Source organism: Lepidochelys kempii, chromosome 3, assembly GCF_965140265.1.
Source record: "Lepidochelys kempii isolate rLepKem1 chromosome 3, rLepKem1.hap2, whole genome shotgun sequence".
NCBI classification, from domain to species: Eukaryota; Metazoa; Chordata; order Testudines; family Cheloniidae; genus Lepidochelys; species Lepidochelys kempii.
Genome location: NC_133258.1, coordinates 160150658 through 160168750, shown reverse-complemented (window position 1 = coordinate 160168750; position 18093 = coordinate 160150658). Strand labels below are relative to the sequence as shown.

Below are 18093 nucleotides of genomic sequence, written 5' to 3'. Positions count from 1 at the left end.
TGACCACTTGATGTTATTAAAGATCAGCTAGCACATTTCCCATGAGCCAATATTACTCCTGGCCAAATTCCCACTTGGATAATTACAGTCTGCCTATCTACACTTACCATGCAGTTTCAGTTGGACATGCTGTTCTATCGTTATTCACTTGCTATTGCGTTGTTGAAGAACTTCTTCATTCCACTCCAGTGGCAATTCACCAAAACATGCTTTACAGGTTCTGTACAGAGGAAAGACCCTATATACCGGTAAGTTGTAAGAACTGGTTGTTAGCAGTAACAGTTCTAAGTAACTACTGTGTGAAAGGTAGTTGTATGAGTTTTATTTTAATATAAACAATATGTGAACCTAACACCTTTACCAAGTTTGTAACCAGGTTGCATCATGACTGATTTCACATATAGTTCATGACCATATGATATTAACACCTGAATCCTAAGAAGAGTGGGGGCTGTGAAGGATCCCCAAGGTGCAGCCTGGGACTGTGGGACCACTGTGCCCCCTGAACTTTCCCCAGCTTGGGCTGTCTCTCACATTGCCTTGCTAGTGACCAGCAGCAAACCCCTCCAGGTGCTGTGATCACTCAGCACAACAGCATGTGGAGCCCCACACCCAGCTAGATTGCATGAATGCTCCCAGAGCCACTCATGAATCACGCAGAGAAAGGCACCAGCCAAATCCCCCCAGCTCCCAGCACTGCACCTCAGGAATATACCGTCTTGCACTGTTCAAGACAAGCAATGCAGATTTATTAATAGGTTCACCACTTCATCAATGGAAAGTGGCTATACACCAGCTTTTGCAAAACCCGAGCAGATTTGCCACACACATCATACAAACTTACTGGTAAAGATAAACAGTTAAACAAATTTATTGACTACAAAAGATAGATTTTTAAGTGATAGGCAAAGAGTCAGAGTTAGTTACCAAAAGAAATAAAAAATAAGCATGCAGTCTAAACTCTCATCCCTATTAGACTGGGCAACAACTAGATTAAGCAATTTTTCTCACCCCACTGGATATTGCAGTTCATAGTACACAGATTTCACCCTTGAAATCTGGGCCAGTCCCTTCCGTTCAAGTCTTCAGAGCGTCCTTCTTGCTTGCAGCATAGATGGGTGAAGGAGAAAGGCCCAGCATGTGGGCACTGTGTCTGTTTTATACCCTCGGTCCTGTGTGCTTGGGGAGCACAAGTCTGGGCATGCCTAGGGGCATTTCTGAGACTCCAGGCAAGGTTGAGCAATTCCCCTGGGGTGGCCTCATGCAGGTGACAGGTTTCAGAGTAACAGCCGTGTTAGTCTGTATTCACAAAAAGAAAAGGAGTACTTGTGGCACCTTAGAGACTAACCCATTTATTTGAGCATGAGCTTTCGTGAAGCATCCGATGAAGTGAGCTGTAGCTCACGAAAGCTCATGCTCAAATAAATTGGTTAGTCTCTAAGGTGCCACAAGTACTCCTTTTCTTCATGCAGGTGAGTCATTGCATTGTAGCTCCCTTGCTAGACAATGGCTGTTGATGGGTTGTTTGATACCACACCTGGGCATTAGTTACTTTCCTTGCTGTTGCCTCTGGGGAGCTAATATCTGGCTGATTCCCCAATTTGCAGCATATTTTAGTGACAACCATACAACACAATTCTCATAACTTCATATGCATTAATGATATACATATATGGGTAAAGAAATGACTTTCAGAAGATCATAGCCTTTCTCCTGATACCTTACAAGGCATGCTTTATATGTAAGATCACAATGATATAAAAATGAGGAATATGGAAGTTACAAGACGCTCCCCCAAGGTACAGTATGTCACACCTCCCCCCTTAGTCAGTGGCTATCTCGAAGGCAGTTTGTGTTATACTTCTTTTGGCATCCAGCCATCAAGGCCATGAGGCGACATGCCTCAGTTTCCCCTTTACACAGCAAACCAGGTTTATTATGGTTTCTCTGCTGTGATAAGCTTTAAGTCTGTTTACAGATATTAACTGAGAAGTAGCATTAGTATAAGGTTTAACATCAGTATCAAAATTCTTATCCCAATACTTAACATTAATACCAAAATTTTTATCACAGATGGGTGTTTACAAGTATCATACCACACCCTTTGTTCAGAGAGTCTGGTTTGAGGTTGGTTTGTTCATTGCCCATGGTGTCCTTTGACTCTCTCCCATGTAATCAATTACTGACTTTTCTTTCCCGCCAGTGTCCCCCTCTGCCTGGTTTCTTACTTTAATCATGTTTCTGGGATTTTGGTACCTCAGGGTCTGATAAGACAGGAGTTTAGGGGGATCCTGCATATAGGCTGGCTCTTTGGGGAGCTGTCTTTCAAGCCCAGGACTGTACATATGCAAAAAATCCAGTTCCTTTTTGAGGTTACTCTGTGTTTTCCCCTCCCAGCACTGAGTTCTTCCCTGCCCCCTAGAGGGCTGTGATCTGTGCTAGGTTTGTTTACCCTTTGATCAGATGCACCTTTTTACAGCAGCTTTCCCATAACCGCTCTCTGTGTCTCACCAGCCTGGGGGAAGACACCCCCTTTTCTGCCAGTTGGGTCATTTGCATTCTCACAAACCACCACCTGGCAATTTCCTGGTCTCAACTCCTCTGCTATCACAGGCATCGGAGCTGCACTGCTGGCAGCTAACAGCTGGGACAATTCTCTCCCTGACAGGCATTATACCCCTCATCCCTTGCCTGATGTGGTGTTGCCTCCGGATACAGTGCAGGAGCTGGGCTCAACCACACCCACACCTGGAAGCATGTGGCTTCCCCCTGTTGTAGAGGAATCAAAAAGGCTCTCCCCCATTCCCTCAGCAGTTTGAAACCTTATCCTTTCACTCGGAGGTCCCAGCATAAGACTCCCTCCCGCTGCAGGCAAATACTTTAACCTGAGCTACACAAAATAAAATCATTACCAAAAAACAGGGACACTTCCTAGTTGACAATTACCCCCCCAGTCAAAACACTTTCCAAACTTTCCCACACCACATGGATTTAGCTAGTGGTTCGAGAAATCCGCTTTTGCCCACCCCCACAATCTCGGCCATTTGGCCAGGTAATATACTAGCCTTTGGGACCATGGTCTTCTTAACCAGAGAAATCCGGGGCCCTGTATCCTTCTGCCCCAAGTACTCCCTGCCATTAATTCTGACAACCTTAACGTGCGCCATATCTGGTTCTGCAGAGGCTAATCTCACAAAACCAGTATGATAGGTTTCAATTGCTTGAGGGGGGGTGGGGGGTTCTGTGTTGAGGACAGCAGAACTAACATGAGCTATTCATTGCCTGCTTCCTCTGAGCACAGGGCATTTATTCCTCAGATGATCAGTGAATTACACTGATCGCACATTTTGGGCTCTTCTGCTTTTACAGGAGATTTGGGATGAGGGTTAGAGGAATGATTTGGGAGAGGTGAGTACCCAGCATCCCAGCCACCCTCTTTGTTGCTAGGAATAAAATGGGATCTTCCCGTCTCACCAGCTTTAAACACCTCTTTCAGGGGTTTGTTTTCAATAGATGGCTGGGTCTGTTCAAAGGCAACAGCTAGAGATGCCATCTCATCCACAGACTTTACATCTTTGTCCCATAGATACTGCTTTACATCCACCTTACATATACCTAGGAAATGCTCTTGAGCAGCAAGATACAAGCTTTGAGGGAATGTTGGAACACGTTTGCCCCTTACCCATTTTCCCATCCATTCTTTTATTTTGTTCACATATTCCCCATTACTCCATACCAATATCCCTCTTAAGGTCCCTAAAATTTAACTCTGTGTTTCAGGTGTAATCTGAAACCTTTGTAAAACTGTTTTTGAATTTACAGTAGTCTAAAGCATCCTCAATAGGCATTTCACCGAATACACTCAGAGCTTTACCAGGGATTTCGTGCACTGCATACAACCTTTCAAAGGTGACCAGATATTCAGCAATATCATCTGCCTCATTGTATGCAGGACATAAATGGTCCCAACTGTGGATTTTTGGCGTGACGGAAATCGCTGGGGTTGGTGGATGCTCGTTCTGCTTCTCTAGCAGATTCAGTTGGTGTTTTTGCTTTCTTTCTTTCCGCTTCTCGTTTATCTCCCATTATTTCAGTTCCAATGGTCTCTGGTGCTCTCTCTCTTTCTGCAACCTGCAGTCTAAAAAGCTCCAACTTTGAATGACTTCACTGCTTTCAGTCATTTTCCTGCTTTTCTGCCTACTTCCCTTTCCCAAAATAAGCAAACAGAAAACAACAAACCGGTAGCCTCCTCCTGATTGTCCTTAGCCACCACACTTAAAATCTTTATAGCAGTGTATGAAACGCAAATCTTGTTCAATACAAGCAGCTGTGTATTTCACCCTGCTTGCTGCACCACTGAGATGGGATCCTGGGGTGCAGACTGTGACTGTGGGACTGTTGTGCCTCCTTAACTCTCCCCAGCCTGGGCTGTCTCACACAACGCCGGATACCTTACAAGGCATGCTTTATATGCAAGATCACAATTATATAAAAATGAGGAATATGGGGGTTGTTCGAGTGATTGTTCATGTCCATTCCATATTAGGAGTGTGTGCTCGCCCCATGCACTGGTGCCGGATGTTTTTCCCTTAGCAGTATCTGTAAGGGACCAGCTCTGGTGCCCTCTGGAGTGGCGCCCACCTGGTGTGGTATAAAGGGCGCCACCAGCTCCCCCCACCCTCAGTTCCTTTTTGCCACCAGTGACGGTGCTGCAACTTCTGCTTCGCCTAGCTTGTGCTTAGTTCACGGTCTCATGAACATTTCTTTGTAAAATAGTTGTATATAGTTTAGTATTTACCCTTAGTATTAGTTCTAGTTAGTTGGCCCCGGATGGGACTCAGCCTAGGGATGGGGCATGCCCCGATCGCCAGGCTTTGAAACCATGCGATCGTTGTAAGCAGCCTATGCCCATCAGCAACCCACACGTTAGCAATTTAAGGGGTCTAGGAGAAGGACACGTAAGCGACAAGTTTCGCATCTGCAAGTCGTTCAAACCCAGAACGAAAAACGAGAGACATCCATCTCAGGGCACTCCTGATGGAGTGGGCGCTGATCCTAGGACCAGAGCAAAGGTCTGACTCGGCCCCGAGCACCACAGTATCAGTATGGAGCGCCCCGCCGGTGCTGTTTACGAGCCGGCACTGATTCTCTCTCCCCCCCCTGCTCCCCGTCCAAGAAGCCCAAGAGATAGACGAGGGGAAGATCTTCCACTTCCCGTAAGGGAAAGGAGGGGCCAGAGGAGAGCCAAGATCTGCGCTGGGTTGCTCGACACCTCCGTCAGGGAGTTGGGCCCCAGCTCATGTTGAGCAGTCAAGCCCCTCCCTTACTATGCCTGCCCCAGCGGACAGCGACAAGGGGCTCTGTCAACTCAAAGTCCCGTCGATGCCCAAGGCCCTGCAAGAAGTGCAGGAGATCCTGATGGTGAACCTGCCTTGGGACCATTCTGAGTGTCCCTGCCTCAGCAGCACCACTCCCCATTGCGGGGGACATCCCGCTAGCGCTTGCCTACATGGAGCCGTCAAGCCTCGGACTTTGGGAGGCAGACTCAGAGAAGCCCTCTTCGGACTCCAGACCCTGGGCACCGACAGCGGGATTCGAGGTGGCGCAGACCTGCAGAGGCATGCGTCCCTGGTATGAGCGTCGAGACCGACCCATCGGGTCTCCAATGTCTCAGCACCAGTCGTGCAACTAATCGACAAAATGGGGTCACCAGTCACTCGCCCCCCTGCACCCATCACCAACACATGAATCCCCTCGATCAGGGAGATTCTATCGACAACCAGCCTGCTCCGACTCCTGGTCCCGCTCTAGGGGATACAGGTCAAGCAGCATGAGGTGTAGATCGCCAGTCTACCAACGCAGATCGGCCCAACGCTGAAAATCCCCAGGGTCCCACAGGAGGAACTCGTTCCAGACAGGTCGGCATCGAAGCACAGCGACTGGCACTGCAGTGAGGCGTCTGTTCCACTTACGACTCCGGTGCGGATCAGGAGTCCCTGGTAGCAGGATAGGCCCCATCAACCTCATCGGCGCTGCAACTGACCCCATGGCCTCCAGGCCAATAGTAGGCAGCGTAGTACCCTGGAATCCATGGGAGTTTACCCAGCCTTCCCAGGCTGCCCGATCAGTGGCGGGGACCTCAGATAGGCCATCAGCTGCACATCCCCCCCCTTCTGCCAGAGGTGGAGGTCCCAGAGGGGAAGACCCCCCCAGGCCCATGTGGACCTAGGGGAGCAGCCAGTTGGACCATCAGGGGAAGTGGTGGAACCCTTGGTGCTGGTTTCATCCTCATCATCGCCAGACAAAGCGATTATGGGTCCCCCTCACCCAGTTCTGCAAGATGACGCCAAGGCTCATCAGGAGTTTTGAAGAGGGTCGCCTCTAACCTAGGACTCCAGGCAAAGGAACTTGAGAATCCATCAGATACACTGTTTGACATCCTTTGCTTCATGGCACCTGTTAGGGTGGCTTTACCCCTACGTGAGGGTGTATCGAAAGTAATTAATGCCCTATGGCAAGCCCCCTCCTCCCTGCCACCCATCTCAAAAAGGGCTGAGAGCAAATATTTTGTGCCAGCTGAAGGCCATGAGTATCTCTATACTCACCCGGCCCCAAACTCCCTCGTAGTGGAGGCCGTTAACCAGAGGGAGAGGCAGGGTCAACCTGGGGCTATGCCCAAGAATAAATACTCTAAGAGACTGGATCTGTTTGGGCGAAAAATGTATTAGTCTTCCAGCCTTCATTTGAGAGTGGCCAACCACCAAGCCCTCCTTGGCTGCTATGACTACAATATGTGGCAGTCTATGGCCAAATTTGAGGTCTTGCTACCTGAAGGGTCCAAGCAAGAGTCCTTCCTGGCGCACATCCCTATCCAGGACATCTGTAGAGCTGCAACATGGTCCTCGATTCACAAGCTTTCCTCTCATTATGCCATCACCCAACAGGCCAGAGACAGACACTGGGTTCAGCAGGGCTGTGTTGCAATCTACACATCCGTGAACTCCTACCCACCTCCAGGTGCACTGGTTTTGAGTCACCTAATATGGAATGGACGTGAACAAGTATTCCAAGAACAGAGTGTTACCGTTTCCGTAACTGGTGTTCTTCAAGATGTGTGGCTCATGTCCATTCCACAAACCGCCCTCCTTCCTCACTGTCAGAGTTTCCGGCAAGAAGGAACTGAGGGTGGGGGGAGCCAGCGCCACTCCAGAGGGCACCAGAGCTGGTCCCTTACAGATACTGCTTAGAGAAAAACTTCCAGCACCGGTGCATGTGGCGAGCACACACACCTAATATGAAATGGACATGAGCAACACATCTCAAAGAACACCAGTTACAGAAAAGGTAACTGTCTTTTACAAGACACTCCCACAACGTATTGTATGTAACAGGGTGTTCCATGTTCAGTCTTGCCCATGAACAGGACTGCAAACAAGTTCTATAAGGTTTCTTCTGCAGAGTGGAGAAATCTTACACAGTCCTATGTCCTTTGTTTCTCCAAAGATGTCGTCTCCAAGAGCACAGCATCACATGAAAAAATATCCACAATCCTCTGTCTATAGCACCGGCCACTGAAGGAATATGGAAAGACTTTCCCAGTCTCTATTGATGCAACCATGCAGTGTAGTATGGTGGGTGTGGATGAGTCAACAACATACAGACAGATGCCCTAGGAAAATGATGTTTGGATATGCTGAACTTTAGTGGTTTTTACACTAAATACATAGCAACCATGTTCAGTGCGACCAGATTCTGATATGCTACAGTTCAACACATGGTCCACAGTGGCAAACAGTTATTGATTTTCCATGTTCCTGACTCTGATTCAATTTTCTAAATGCTTCACAGAGTCTGCTACCAAGCCAACCTTCATAGCTTTTGTCTGGATGAGTGTGTTCTGCAATGTACTGTAAGTAGGTTTGGAAGGACCAGATTTTTATTGGTAAATGTCTGTAAAAGTCATACACACAATTCGATGAGAAAATATTTCCATAGATAACTAAGTGTACAATTTAGTCACAGATTCCGTGACTTTACTGGACCTCCGGTGACTTCTTCCACTTCAGCTGTCACCAACTGAAACCAGGGCTGGAGGCGGGAATGAGCACCCCTGCCCTACAACTGGGCTTGGATGGCTGGAACCAGGACCCTGCAGTCACTGCCCTGCCGTTTGAGGGTGGAGAGGGGATGGACACACACTACAGCAGGGCTGTGTGACCCTGTCCAGCAGCTGCGGCCAACTCTAGAGTGGGGGCTGTGTGCACCCCCGCTGGTTCCAGCCAGAGCTTGGCAGGGGCTACAGCAAGGGCCACAAACCCCTGTCCTGCAGCTGCGGCCAGCTCCGGAGCAGGGACGGCACGCCGCCCATGGCTGTGCCCCAGCCCTACGACTTCAGCTGAGGTCTGGAGCGTGGACCGTGCACCCCCACCCAGTGGCTGCAGCAGGGGCCATGTGCCCCCCTTGCGGCTTCCCAAGGCTGCGGCTGTGAGGTGGCAGGGGCTGCAGCCGGGGCCGTATACCCCTGTTCTGCAACTGCGGCCAGCTCCAGAGTGGGGGGGGACATGAGCCCCCCCGTGGCTGTGCCCCCCACTGGAGCCACGGCTGTGCCCCCACCATGGTGGGGGGGCTCAGCCTGTCAGTCCTCCCTTCCCCCATGAGACTTCACTCCTCCCTGCTGCCCCCCTGGTTATTTTTAGTAAAGTCACGGACAGGTCACGGGCTCTGTGAATTTTTGTTTATTGCCTGTGACCTGTTCGTGACTTTTACTAAAAATAACTGACAAAATCTTAGCCTTAATGATAACAGAAACTTATAAATGGGCAAAGTAAGAAAAATGCTGCTTGAAAACCTATTGGAGTTTGATTTATGGTTATTTATTTTGTATATTTTGACTATTTGTATTTTCATGGTTATAAAGCTTTAACTTTTTAAATCTGTTTTTAATCATTAAATAATCACTGTCTGACCTGCCTCCTATTGTCCAACCCCCCCATCCCCACAAATTTCCTGCAACTGTGAAAATTTAAATAGAAAAAAATGCTTAAAAATAGATATTGGCCAGTGACGTTACTTAAATATATATACATCAAATTCTGCCAAGTCTAACCATAAGCCACTATTAAGACTATGTACTCCACACACTTTTTTCACAGTAATTGATTTCACAGATTTCTCAGCATAGAAGATAATTCCTAGATGGAGTCAACTAGCAACATGTCTTGCTTACTTGTTTAAGTATTTCTCAGACAGCATTTCTTGCAACATAACAAGTGAGAGGGTGGGAAGTTCCCCTATGGGGGCACATGACTTGGAAAACTCCAGCTGCAGCCAGACATTAACTATTTTATGTCACTGTCAATTTGACTGGATTTGAAACATGGCCTTCCTCCTCTCCCATTTAAGGCAATGTCAAAACTCATTTGGACTTAAATGGGAGCAGGATCAGTCCCAATATCAGCAAGCCATAGGTACATTGCTCCACAATTACTAAATACCTCTCAAATATGTTCTGAGGCATCAGCTCTGCTTATTAAATCTCACACAAACAAATATGGAATAAAATATTAAAGAAAGCAGATTCCCTTACCAATGGATTTACTTCCCTTTTATTACAAATAAGAATACAAACCAAAGAATGTGGCCAGCAATATACTGAGTCTAGTACTGAGCTAGCAATCCACTCTCAAAGTTCTTTGTAGTGAGAACCTGTAAAGAAAAGCCTCACAGAAAAACTGGGAAAATAATTTAGCATTTTTAATAAGAGGACTTTAAAGACATCTTGTATACATCAAAGATGCGTGCAGGAATCCAAAACACCAGATGCTCTCAAATGGGTAGAGCTGTGTTTCTTCACAAATTTCTTCATTGTCCGAAACTTTTCCTTCTTGGCTTTGCAGCCTTCATGTGAAACATATTTGAAGTATTTGCAATCTAAAACAAAATGAAATGATGTTATAAACCACAATGTGATACAAACTGAAGAACTCAAAATGCTTTTAATTTGCACAAGAGGCATTTCCCTGAGCACAAATGTTCCCTTAAAAGAAAAAAGTTTCTATAATAGAAGTCACTGGTATAAGAGGTGCATGCATAAGGTATATCACCACCACCAAATAAGCAGGTATAATATTTAGACCAAGAAAGTCTCCCACACATCCTCAAAACACAGTGATAAGTTAGGTGTAGATAATTATACAATTCATTGGGTTTTTCTGGCAAGTCTAATTTTGTAATGCCCTTCAGATATATTAGGACTTAAGAGTGCAAAAAAAGTTTATTTAGCCCCAGAAGAGTAAGTATATATACACAAGTCCCAATATTTAGTAAAACTAATGTGACCTATTCTCTCTTCAACATGTGCATATCGCTTCCTTAGCTTAATGGGCTTCAAGAAAGTCATCCTACATCTGGAACTAAATTAGTTAACTGCCCACTTACTGGAAACAGACAGGTGTTCAGTGGCTGCTTGTTGGAAGTAAAACTGGGCTCCTGATATTAAAAATAAGTCTGGAAGGTGTTAGTAATGGAAAAGCTGACCCATTAAAAGATGAATGACACTGCCTTTTGTTGGAAAATCCCAGCAACTTCACAAACTTCAGACTAATGCCTCAACCATCTACTCTACTACCATGGGGAGAAGGGACCTTACTCAGACAGGTCTCACTCTGGGGGGCAAGGAAGAAGGTGCAGTGCAGCCTCCATGGCATTGTGCAGCCCTCCTTGGGAATCCACAGGAAGTCCTCTGCCAGAGTTCTGGTCAGAGTGCTCTGCAGGAGCAAGGGACCAGCCATTTTCCACTACAGTCATCCCCCTCCTGATGGCATGGATTTTTACCTGGAAGTCTGATTAAGAGCTTATGCCGTTTGCAACTCCTCACAGTCACATGAGGACTCTGCGCCTCTTGAATACAGGCCTATTTGTGGGGACGATGAGAAGTGGGACTTGAACTGGAAGAACCTGGGGCTAGTGAAGCAAATCAGAGCTGTGCGCTGGTGAGCCACAAGTGATTCACCCAAATACAGCTCCACTCCACATCTCTATCCTCCCTGTTTCAATTCCACTTCTCCCACGTGGGCTCCATGAGCTGCCATCAAGCTACCCACCTCCCATAACTCTGCTTGCCTGGGCTCGACAGACAGAGGACTGCTATACTCCAGTGTCAAGGCTTATAAATCAAATCATTCTCCTGTATGCAAGTTTGGACACACAACATTAAGCAGGAAAGCACTAAATGCACAGCGTATATTCAAGCACTAGGAAATTTGTTCGAATGATGACATGATAGTATCTCTCAAGCGTACACATCTTTCTATATGGGGGACCTTATTGATATCCGAGTGGTCACCGCAGATCTGTTCTCAGAGTCAGCCACCCAACTAAACAACCATGCCCCTAAAGACAGTTTCCAGGCAAACCGCACCCAACACAGGCCTAGCTTTCTTGGGGTCATTCATTCATTCAAAACAGGATGAATGTAGCTCTGTGTCCTTTCAAGGGACCCATAGCTGCAGCAAGACCTGTGAGATGTGAACTACACCTCAATGGCAAATACCAAGCATTTTAGAGCCTCTCTTGTATTCACCCTTGCAGGATCAAGCCAGCCTCTTTTTTCAAATCACAAGGCTGAAAATTCTTCCAGAACACAAATTAGACACGTCCCCTGCCATTAAAGCTTGAACTAGCCAATATTTCTATTCCACAGAGTAAAGAAGAAGATTTAAAATTACCTTTTCCCAACAAGATTCCAGCCACCAATGCTTTTTCACAAGCAAGACTTTCATTTTCCTGCCAATTTCTTTTCGCCAAGTAGTGGCTAAAGTGGAAGGCTGGCCACCAGTCCTTTCTGGAGTTCCACTCCTCCCTGACCCAGTCAAGATGCTTGCTAGAGCTGGAGAGAGTCAATAGGTTACAGCTAAACTTGAGTTTGGTGGGAGGCATCCCTTTTTTTTTTTCTTCTTCTTTTTTTTTTTTTTTTAAATAAAGTGGAAGTTACCAAAGCACTGCTCTGAGTGCTGCACCTTTCATATGTTGCTTACAGGGACCTGGACTGTGTGTGGTACTCAATCCACCACATATTTGATAGCCCTGCGGTGGCCACTACCACATTTTTTCTGAGTGGCACTGTCAGCTGAAAAGAAAGCATTACACTGCAGAATGCAGCACCACCTCATTTAAAGTCTGCATGCTGGCACTAATTAGGGTTTGAAATGAGAACTAAATTTTATACAAAAAATGGAGTGACATTTTAGCTGGCGTGCCAGTTTAGTACAATAGTATGAAGCAAATTTAATGACTAGGTTTGCAAGAAATCAGATAGTGAAGTTGTTTCAGTTTAAAAGGGTGTGTAAATTTGAAGTCTAATTTAAGATGCCAGGGATGAATTTGTCCCAGTTGCCACCTAAGGGATGACAAACTGGCTGTTTTATGGAGGTAATTTTTCAATAAAATTAGAACTGTTACCAGGTCATTTGGATATACTCTGGGGTTGGCTCACAGACCAGGAGATTGCAGATAAGGCTGGTCTTTTGAACAGATTTCACTAAACAGAAACACCACTAAGACATTCCTGGTTTAATAGGTCAACAGTGAAAATATCTTAATTGACCAGCCACAAGCCTAGGAACATTGGTTGATCTTTAAATAAAGGCTGTATTAAATCATTGAACATTGGCCTATATGCTTTTCAAACAAACACTTTTACTCAACACCAGATCTATTTGTAAAAAAGCATTACATTTACAGGGTATTTTACACAGTGAGATATAATCCTGGCCTCATAGAGCTTACTATTTGAGAAGTGTTTTTTAAAGATGGGAGCTAGAAACAACCTGGAGCACCTTTTACATACAAAATGTGCATACCATGTTAAAGGGCACCACTGACACACTCAGCCAATCTTATGAATGGTTCAAGTGCACAGTTTGCCTTTGACAGAGTAGAGAAGCCTCCAGGAGCACCCCTTTGAATGCCTTCATTCACCACTCCTCTCAAGTCTACTCATCACAGTAAACTTCTAACCAGGGTGGCTGCTTGGAGATGGCTTCCTTTGGAGTTGTAGTTAATGTCACTCAGTGCTAGCCAAAGAAGATAATCCCTAGTGGCTCCGAAACTCACTATCCACACGATGATCACCTTTTTAAAATTTTTTTTGCAGTATTCTAACAGTAGCAGACCAAACAGTGTAGTGTAGCCACTGAAAGGACTTGCCAGTTTACTCTTCTGTTCAGTAACATGGCAAGCATGTGAGAGGATATAAGAGGACAATTTTCTTGCTACCAAAGTGCATATATCCTAGTTTCCATGTGGACTGACACTGTAACGTTTAATTCTCCTAGTATGGCAATAGAAGATATACTATACTTACTTCTCCAAGATCTGTTTTGCTAAACAGCTCCAAGCTTTTACATGCTCCTTCCACCCAGCAAAATCCAGGAGCGTGAAAATAATCTCCAGCCCCAGTCTATGGTGTTTTCTTTTTTCTGGAATTAGAATAGGTCAAGTTAATGAACAATCCTGCATTTGTTCATAAGACAAGCAGCAACAAGAAGTAGTTTGCCTTCATTCTACTGGCCGTGGTGATGCCCTCTTCACAATTCCAGACCCAGTTCTTCCTCCTCCTACTGGAAACCTGGCAAGGTATATCTGTACTCAAGGACAGCTGCTTAGTTTTTGGAACACAGTTTATATTGGAGCTGCTCTCTGTTCTTTTAATCCTGCTCAATGACTGCTGAGTGAAGAGGCTGCAAGACCAACCATGCAGCAGAACCAAGTTCACTCATCCCAGACTGACTGTCTTAAAGTGTGGCTGCTGCCTCTGATCAGCAGATCCCTAGAGCTCAATAATGATGCTCCTGACTGGTCAGTAATGGTTGCTACCAAAGATCATCTGCCCTTCCTGAGGGGCCTGAACACACTGCTTCTGGTTTGTTCCAAGTTCCCTCAAGCCCATAGAGAAAAAACTGAGTCAATCACAAATCCCTACAGCAACCCACAGTGTTAGTCCACAGACCTCCAGGATAGTCCAACAAGACAACATTTACTACTGTTTACTAGATACAATGATACTTTTCTCTTATAGTCAGACCCGTGCTATGAATACAGTTCTTAAATTTCACTTGCAGCATGTCAGAGTAAGAGATCAAGGAAGCTATGTTTGTTCCTCATTTGAAGTGACTCAGCACTACACACAGTAAAATACAATAATGAACAATAAATCTTAACACACATGGAGGCCAGGTAGCACACTAATTTAAAAGCATCTGAAAAATTATCCTAATATATGAGATGTTCCCTGCCAAACTGATCATTCAAAACAGCTAAATGGATTTTCCAAAAATATCATGTGTGCGCGGATAACACAAGAGATACTTCAGCCTAAAGGGGAACTTTATAAGGAAGACAAGTGAGGCAGGGGGAAAAGGAAGAAAAGAACTTGGAATTAAAGAACCATCACCACACTGCCTACATGCTACACTATACTACATTTCAGAGGATCAATTCAAGAGAAAAGAGTCTGACTTACATTGTAAGTGATTAGCACATCAAGATGGGGGCTAGGCCAATTCTGGAGATTATTTTCAGATAGACAAAGATCAGATCCATTTGGAGGAGATGTGGGTTTTGTTCTTGGATTTAATGAATAATACATACTGAATTCAGGCAGAGTGCTGCACATCAATCCTTTCTGAAAGTCAGAGGCCTCATTAAGGTATCACGTTGGGCACCTGACACTAAGGTACCCCAAATCACTAGTCAATATTGAGATCTTGGTTGTTTGCCTACATACTGACAATTAGTGTCTGCATATTTTTATTTAGACAAGCATTTGGTTGCAGGGGTTTGTAACTATCTGTCAATGCAACTGTCTTCTAGACTCCTGTTCTCCTTACACCTTAGTTTTAGTATGTTTAAAATACAATTTTTTTTTTTTTTTAAAATAGGAAAAAGCCAACAGCCATTCTAGGAAACTTGTATTTAGAATAACCTAAAGGAAAAGAACACAGGTATCCAAAGACTTACTTGATTTTTGAAGCATGGCATTATAGTCTAACATTAATTCATGAGAGGGAACAATCTCGTGCAAAATCTGGAAAAAAAAAAAAGTTTATGTTATAGAATCTTCAAAAAGATTTGAAGAGTCCACACTTCTGCTTCACCCAGATATCAGTTTATTAAAACAAACAATTTGGTCCTTTAATTTGGTCATACAGAACAACTTCAACAAACAACACTTAGGGCTAGATTGCAGTTTTAAGACACTTCGTATGATGGGGAGGAGCAGTATCTCGGTGGCAGGCAGTTCACAGAGGCATTGTGCCCAATGCAGACAACATTTATCAGGAGCTGTGGGAGGCAGCATATAATACACCCTTCAGCAAAGTGCTGTGCGCGCTCCTCTTGGAGAGACCCAATTCCATTGGCTGGTGATGCACTAGTGCTGGTCTCATTTTCTCCCACACTCATTCTCTCTGGAGTTTCTAATGCAACAGTTGGTGCTAGTCCACAATCCTTGCATAGCAGGAGCGCGCAGACTGAGAATTCACTGCAGAGGGGAAAGGTGTGTTCCTTGTGCCTGCCCTCCCTTTTGTGCACGCACATAGGACTAGGCACAACCTAGCTCATAGTGTTCATTACTTCCCTCTTTTGCATTAATTTCACTCTTCCCCCAGGGTTTCTTTAGTACACTAGCTCTGCACAGTCTTTTCCATTTTGACTGACCCAGTCAGATGTTCCATTTATTTATTTTAATGACTGGAGTAAAGAAATCTACTAAGACCAGAAAAGAGATCATCCAACAGCTGGAGAGAACTAGATTAAACAAACGTTTATCCAGATGGTGAGCTTTAAGAGGTATATCTTGTACTTATTTGATCATTAGACTATAGAAAAATGCATTAGTTAGTAGAAAGAATAGTATATGGAAATAGTCTAAATCAAAGACTTAAGGTACAGTGGTAAACAGCATTCCCCTCATTAGGTACTTTTATGGCCCTTGGTACCATAGTATCTCAGCATCTCAAAACACATGGTGAACAGAAATAAACTTCAAAATACAAAAAAAGACAAAGAACAGCCACTGACTAATTGGGGAATTCTGGACAAGTAACTTCATCTTACTGAGTTTCACCTTACCTCGCTATAAAAGTGTCTATAAACCATTGCCCTCAAAGGGGCATTGTGATTACTAGACCACATTGCCTTTTAGTTAGCGAGGAACTGGGAAGAGATACCTGGTTTCTACGTCCTAACCCAGTCACTGACTATGGGCCCTTGGATAAGTCACTCAATCTGAGTGAACTCATGGAGTTTTGCTATTGTCTACAATGGTGTCAGGATTGCACACTCTGTGCCTACTTTCCCCATCTCGAAGATTAGGCTATTGGCTTTTTAAAAGCACTGAACCTCATTATTTATATCGCTAGGTCTGTGCCTTATAAATACTGTGATATGCACACTGCGTACACATGTATCGTTATTGGTAAAATGGTCTGTTTTCCCATTTTCAAACAACTTATATAAAGTCAATATTGTATATATTATTTAAGATACTACAAGTGAAAATCAGCTATATTGAAAGAGAAGAGAGCTTTCTTAATTGCCAAATAGTTTGTAAGATTTTTCTTTAGAAAAATTGTGACAAACTGGTAAAAATCATCCTTGTCTCCTCCCTCAAGAAATTTCAGTGCAATTTTTTGTTTTGACTCCAATTTGTAGAAAGAGGTTAATTTGCAGAACTATTGTTTAGTTCATCCCAAACTCCTGGGTGAGATGAAAATCACAATAGTACTGGGTATATGCAATTTTGTAAAATATAGGAACATTTGGTGCACCAACGTTTAAGTTAAAAACAAGTCAAACTTATGAAGCAATGTTAGAACATACACATTAATGGAAGTGTTTTGGTGCCACCAAGTGGTTAAAAATATTATAAACACAGTAAGCAAAAAAATTTACTGAAGTTTGGGGAGCAAGGGCAAATCAATTCATAATTACCTAAAGGGAACAAAATTAGCTTAGCGTAGAGAGGGCACAACTACCAATGGACAACAGTAATAGGAAGTTTTACTGTATCTTAGTTCCACAGTTCACTGAAAATGTCAGAGAAACCAACTGCTAGGCAGGATGACTGAAATCAGTGTGCAGAAAGAGCAAACACCAAATTGTTTTCTTCAGTAAATTAAATGTAAAGATAAAACTAGGACAACAGCAATGTATGTTGTATGCAAGCCTATTTACGTGGGTCCAGAAAACTATACCAAACACCTTTTCTGAACTAACTGGAAACTGTTAACATATAAAATGGAAATCAGTCCCAAAACTGATCAAGACTAAACAGACAGATTTGAATTTAGACATGCCGTGTGAAAGTAAGACAGTAGAAGACGTTATTTGCTCTGCACTCTACCAATTCCAAGTTTGAGTCTGCATTTTGGTGTCCTGTCAATCTCACCTAGGCATCCCACTTCCTTTATGATCAGTGTACACTGCAGACTGCAAAATACGACTTACCAAAATGGTTGGATAAGTTCTACTTTGCAGCAACACCATGTGCACACTATACAAAGAAATGAAACAAGATAGCCAAGAGTTCTCATGTGCTGCAAGCTATACAATATGAAACTTATTGAGTTAACTGTGTGATTGGCTGAACATAATGGGAGTGAAACAGTAGAGAGAAAGAACAGAACAAGAAGCGGATGATGCTCTGGGCTGTAAAAACCAAAAGAAAAAGATAAGTTTTTTCAGAGACTAAGATTGTGATCCTGCAAAGCCCTTAAGCATATATGTAAAGTTAAGCACATGCTTGAGTGTTTTACTGCATCAGGGCCTACATGGGCATGCCTATACTGCAGCTGGAGGTGTAATTTCTAGCTTGGGCTAGCGCACTAAAAACTGCAGTGTAGCTGCCCTGGCACGAGCAGTGGCGTAGGTTAGCTGCCTGAGTATAATCACACCCAGGACCACAGTTTTGTACTCAGCCAGTTAGCCTGAGCTGCCAGCCATGCTGCCACAGCTACACTGCTATTTTTAGCACAGTAGCTCGATCAAAGCTAGAGCACATACATCTACCGGATCTGAAAATTACAGCTCCAC

The 18093-nt window shown here is 44.3% G+C and overlaps 1 protein-coding gene across 4 annotated transcripts in view; it reads right to left on the bottom strand.

Moving 5' to 3' along the window:
- Positions 1-9589: 9589 nt before the first annotated feature.
- The window catches only part of TAF1A (TATA-box binding protein associated factor, RNA polymerase I subunit A), a 29434-nt gene continuing 20930 nt past the window's right edge, over positions 9590-18093 (bottom strand). For all 4 annotated transcript variants that reach the window (XM_073338820.1, XM_073338818.1, XM_073338819.1 and 1 more), the window contains 4 exons: positions 15019-15085; positions 13364-13478; positions 11727-11887; positions 9590-9930 (listed from right to left, as the gene is read on the bottom strand). In XM_073338820.1, coding sequence (XP_073194921.1) covers positions 9788-9930; positions 11727-11887; positions 13364-13478; positions 15019-15085 — 486 coding nt within the window. In that variant the 3' untranslated portion in view covers positions 9590-9787. The remainder of the gene's footprint in view (positions 9931-11726; positions 11888-13363; positions 13479-15018; positions 15086-18093) is intronic.